This window comes from Austrofundulus limnaeus, unplaced genomic scaffold, assembly GCF_001266775.1.
Source record: "Austrofundulus limnaeus strain Quisiro unplaced genomic scaffold, Austrofundulus_limnaeus-1.0 Scaffold1501, whole genome shotgun sequence".
Taxonomy (NCBI): domain Eukaryota; kingdom Metazoa; phylum Chordata; class Actinopteri; order Cyprinodontiformes; family Rivulidae; genus Austrofundulus; species Austrofundulus limnaeus.
This window is the reverse complement of record NW_013953903.1, coordinates 5,233-10,937: the sequence shown is the minus strand read 5'-3', so window position 1 is coordinate 10,937 and position 5,705 is coordinate 5,233. Positions and strand designations below refer to the sequence as shown.

Sequence of the window (5,705 nt, the reverse complement as noted above, 5' to 3'; positions counted from 1 at the left end):
CACCACCACAGCTGCTGCAGGGCACAACTAACCTTCCCATAAACCCGACTCTTTAGCAACGATACTCCTCACGCCCCCATCCTCGGAACAAATTCAGGCCTAACTCAGCTCTAGTTGTTGATCAGACATGTAGTGGTATCTCTCCATCGGGAACTTGAAGCGAGGATGTTCCCAGCCAAAGGTTGCCCCGTGGTCGGTGTCTGAGTCTGCTGCAGCATGGGTTCCACCAGAACCACAATGATACTCACATTAACTCACTCCGTGGCATCAAAAGCAAATTTAGGGTCTGCAAGACGAACACAACAATGATGGGTTTTCCTGTATGTCTGTCACTTTAAAGCTTTTCAAACCAGTGTAGATCCTCGTCCCTGTCCACTGATGAAGGCACATTTTTCTGTACCGCAAACATCCTTAAAAGAGGTCTGACTGAGGCCGTCCCTAAAGCTGAACATACACTAAACTGTCCTAAAATACCCCATCACAGTGGGGAGGTGGAAAGCAGTACATCTTCCCACCATCCAAACCCTGGAAAAAGACAAGCTCCCAATGTGGTCCAAACTCATCTGTGTGGTAGATTTTTAATGTTTGCTTCTTTAGGTTTCATTACTTGTAGAGTTGTTTGGCTGACAGGGCCAACACACACAAAGCACAATGGTTTGATAACATCTCAACAGAAACATGGGTAACACTGTGCAATGGAGGATTTAATAGATGATGGACTGTACAATTTCTTGACAACAGCATCATCCAACCATTTCCCCTTTCCAGGTCACTTTTCTCTCCAAGTTCTTTTAACCCTGGACAGGTCGCAAGTTCACCATAGAGACCAACGAGACAAAACTAAAGAGACTAGGTAAATGTCCATAAACTTTGTAAGCAGTGTGAGTTGGGCTACACAATATATCGCAAAAATATGGTCATAGCAATATCAGTGTGTGCAATATTAATATTCCAAAGGACTGCTTGGAGTGCAATAAATGATGACTAATGCATTTGATGAGTTTTGAAGTTGTATTTTCAAGCTAATGCAATATTTAGCCAGTAGTATAGCTCACACCAGACATAAATAACATCGCCAAAAGTGCTACAGGTCACATAAAGTAGGAAGTACAGGTTAGAAAGGGGGGAAAGAAAAAAATCCAACATATCGCACCTGATATTGTCATCGTAATATCGCCATCGCAAGACTTCCTAATATCATGCAGCTCTAAGCGTGAGGGTGACCACAATAACTGTAGGAAGCCAAAGGAAGACACATACACCATAGAATATGCTGGTTTGGATAGAGGAGGAGGGAAGTGGTTTTACAGCTTCAGCAGATGTTGTTGAGTGTTGTTTTATCAATCTCCAGTCCCGGTCAGTCCGTAACTTTTTTTACATGAAAAAACGATAGTTAATCGCAATAATTTCTGAGACAATCTATCGTTCAGCAACATTTGTTATCAGGACAGGCCTAGCATCATCTAACTCACTCACTCTTTGGTGAGTTAGCCACAACAGAATACAATGATTTGTGAATCCTTTTCAATAGGGATGCACTGATACCAGTTTTTCTCAAACAGAACATGACTGCTTTAGTTTGGGTACTCACCAATACCAAGTACAGATACTAAGTACTTACTGAGTTACAACTTAAACATTTTTCAGTGATTATAAAAACACATTTTTATATTAGAACCTGGTTCTAAATCAGATACATATCTGATGTTTGTCAAAGCGAACCTCTGTCTAAACCGGTGGTTCTCAATCCTGATCCTTGGACCACTATCCTGCATGTTTTAGTTGTTTCCCTGCTCTGCAGCAGGTTTTTAGCCTGCCAATCATTCATTCATTTAAATCAAGTGTGCCAAAGCAGGAAAACATCCACGTTGCATCAACGGTACAAAGCGTTTACACTGGAGGATGTATTTAAAATTTGAACATCCATGCAAAAAAATGGTATTGGTTCCAGGTATTGGGGTATTTTGAATGAGTACTGCTGGTATTTGCAATGGTGCAACTCTACTTTTCAACAGTTGAATACACTACAAAGATAAGATATTTAATAATCAAACTAATAAATCGCAGCTATTGCCAGTATCACTCCACCCCCTGTTAACAATAAGTGTTAATTAGGTGTCAACNACCTTCTCCTCTCTGTCAACGCTCTCTGGTTTCATTTAAAAGAGTCGATCATCAGATATTGTCCAAGATTAACCTTCAGGGTGGATATAGCTCGCTCACACAGATGACCTATCCACATCATCATTTACCCAGAATGCTTTGTGTGTAAATAAAATGGCTCTGTCCGTGTAATATATTTTTACAGTCTTTATTTTACAGTTAAAACAAATGTTTATCAAATAAAGTCTAATGTTACAACTAATCATGGATCTCTTTAAGAAACCAGACTTAAAATGTGCATTTTTCTGTGATAGAAACAATCAGACAGATTAAATTAGTAAGAACTTTCTGGAAAATTCAGTTTAATATTTTAGGTTTCATGATTTGTTCCAATCTTAGTTAAAAAAAATGGAGTGCCTTTCTGAAAGCAGGACACCTCGGTTCATTTCTTCGTGTCAGTGATGTGAAGCACAATGTATGGCCTCCAGTTAGTAACATCCTGACGTAAAGTCCAGTCCTTCTCCGGATATCTGAAGTTCCTGTTTGATTCAGAGCAGGAAAACATGTCAGCCTGCGTTCAGGCGCTGGCCTGCGCCCGCTCCTGCTGCCTCCTCTGGTTGTAGGCGTGGTAAATGTCCAGGAACATGTTCCTGCAGGGTATCCGAGCCTTCAGTTTGGAGCAGATGAGGAAGGAGCCCGCCATCTTCCTGTGGAGGGAGTACGTCTCCTCAGGGGGTGGCGTGAGGCGGTGGCGCAGCATGATGGGGACCAGGTTCTGGATGCGCTGGGTGGTGCTCTGAGTGCCGAAATCGAAGGGTTCGTTGGACGCGAAGGCTTCGCCGAGGATCATCACAGCCTCCACATGGGCATCCATGAATGCCTGGTGGCGAGCAGGAGAAACGTCAGAGCGTACACATTAAATATTAAAGACATTCGGTATGGTTTTACTGAAAACAGAGCCCTAATCCTAACACTCAAGGTGAAACAGCAACAACGGCTCTCATCACTGTGTGACAAAAATGGTGGCACTTTGTTTGCAGAGAAGCTTCTCGACACAAGGCCTGGGCCAAACTTTCTCACAGGTGAATGTGACGAGTATTAGTCAGAGGTCAGAGGACATGTTTGTTTATGGAGAAAAACACTTCAGACAACAATGGTGGTGTTTTTGTTTCAACAACTCCACTTCTAGAAGATGGTTGTTTTTGAAATAATATAGATAGTTTTTAGGTATAGTTGTCTGAGGCAGTCAGTGGATACATCCATCTATAGCAGGGCTATTGAACTGGCGGCCCGCGAGTGACCAAAGTTCGGCCCGCCAATTGCTTTATTCATCTCTTAAGCCCAAACCTCCTGTTTTCTACTTTAATTACTCTAAGTTGTTTTAGTTAAACATAGACATGTTTGGTGTCTACAGAAACATCAGAATCTTGGTTAAAAGCTGGTAAAAACCATTTCTATGAACATCCAAGACAGTTTAAAAATAAAACTATGAAAGTGAAAATTGGTTTAAAAAATTTGGCAAATCAGAGATGTCAAAATATTTGTGGTAAATAAAAGGAATAACATGTTATTTTTGTTGTTTTATTATCACTACTTTTATAGGTTTCTGTATGCTGTATTCATGATTAAATGTAGCAAAATAAACTATTTAAAAGGCAACAGATCTTTGTAATACTTGGTTTATTTACACAATGACTAATTGATAGATGGTGGTTCCCCTCAGCTGTAGGCCTGCAGTAACTGTGGTCCCTGGAGCAGTTTAGGTGAATAGCCCTGATCTATATTACAACTCTTCCAGCCTGGTCAAATGGCCAAAACTACTGGATGGAGACAGCTAATATTGTTAGCTAACACACCAGATACTGACTGGTTTCCAGACCCCACCCCCGAAAAAAACAAAAAAAAAAAAAAAAAAACTACTAAAGTTCATTTGTTTCAACATTAAATATATTTTATTTTGTATTGAATTAAATATAGGTTGAAAGGAAAGTGCAAATCATTGTATTCTGTTTTTTAAATATGTTTTATGGTTGTAGCTTAAGCACTATATCCTGTGTGCCACTTCAGGTGCCTCTACTGAGAGCTGTGGCAGGTAAAACCTTGAGCTTTTTTTTATTTAACCAGATTAAAACCCCACTGAGATTAAGATCTTCATTGCACCTGAGCTTTAAAGTGACAGCTGAGAAAGTTCCCATTTAATTCCACAAAAGTTGGCGAGCGTCAGTGAGTGAAAAGAGCAAACTTATCCTTTCACATCTCAGGACAACCTAAGCACAATCCTCCCATCCTCCGGTCTCACTTGAAGGTAAAACCTAAAGATCCACAGTCTTTGTAAGTAATGCAACACTTTTAATACGTCTCATGTGACTGTCCCGCTCTGAACCCTTTGACCGCTTCAGTCCACCCTTTAAAGCAGCCTGACAGTCTGTCTGAGAGAAGTGCCGTGTCATGGAACAGATGGAGAGCCACAGACAATAGGGCTGCATGCATTAGGCTCCACATATGAAGGCATGTGCCAACTGTGGAAGTGTGTGAGAGCATTCTTCCTGAAATCAGAGCACCGAATGTAGGCTGAATGTGGATCACTTCTAACAAAGAAGAAGCTTTGAGACCCTGAAACATAATGTGATGAGCAGTGATGAAAGGATGGAGACAGAGAGACTCATGGTGAGCAGAGAGCATCAACTTCCACAATCACCCTTCAGAGTGAGTGTTATCTGCCCAGAGTGTCTAATAAAGTCACTCTGAGCCCAATAATGACACACTCAGTCTCCTTCACTGACAGTAAGTGCTGTTGCAGGGTTATAATTGGAGTTGTGTGTTTCAGTAACATGATTATAAAAGTTTCAGCTGCTCTGGAGCCCTGCACGATGACTCTCTGCGGTCTGTTCATTCATTTCACACACGGTGGGCCCGAATCAAACGCAATGCAGTCCAACCCGAACCTGTGGTGACCTCTAAAAGTCTCCAATCAACGCTTTCTCATGGTTGGACCCATTATCATCCTGGTTCTGATCCAGCCGTCATCAGCACCTCCCCGGAGGTGTCAGATTGGACTCACCCAGCAGAAAGAAAGATGATCGGCTCCCCGCTTCTCCTCTGTGGAAATCCAGGACCACGAACGTCCACAAAAAAAAAAGGCAGCCAATGGTAGGGTCTGGTTTCAGAGGAGCGTCTTCCTCATCCGCGCGACGTCTGAGGCGACGTGGAGCGCCGAACCGAGCCGAATATACTCCTTGGAATAAAAATAATTATAATAATATTAACAGGCTTCAGAGCTGAATTATTAGAGTTTAAATAAAAAAAGCGAGTCTGGTTGTAAATGGTGGTTCTGGTAGGAATGTTGCTGTAGCGTAGGATCTCGGATGCTTTGCTTGTTTGGCCGCTTCTCCCCCGGCTCCACCCGCTCCACCAGCCTTCCCACTCAGCCCATTGGCCGCACACGAACAGCCACTCTTCCCATTGATGGTTTCAAAAAAGAAAAGAAGAAAGGGGAAAAAAAAACCTCAGGTTTGGTGTCAGCTTTTCAACTGCGCCACCGTGCGGCTTGTACCCTGACATTACAGCCATCTTTATACAGAGCTTCAGGGATGGCACCAAGG

The 5,705-nt window shown here is 42.2% G+C and overlaps 1 protein-coding gene across 1 annotated transcript in view; it reads right to left on the bottom strand.

Moving 5' to 3' along the window:
- Positions 1-2,432: 2,432 nt before the first annotated feature.
- The window catches only part of LOC106535596 (aarF domain-containing protein kinase 4), a gene marked incomplete at its 5' end in the record, with an annotated part of 8,312 nt that continues 5,039 nt past the window's right edge, over positions 2,433-5,705 (bottom strand). Inside the window, 1 exon segment of the mRNA XM_014032637.1 lies at positions 2,433-2,983. Coding sequence (XP_013888091.1) covers positions 2,681-2,983 — 303 coding nt within the window.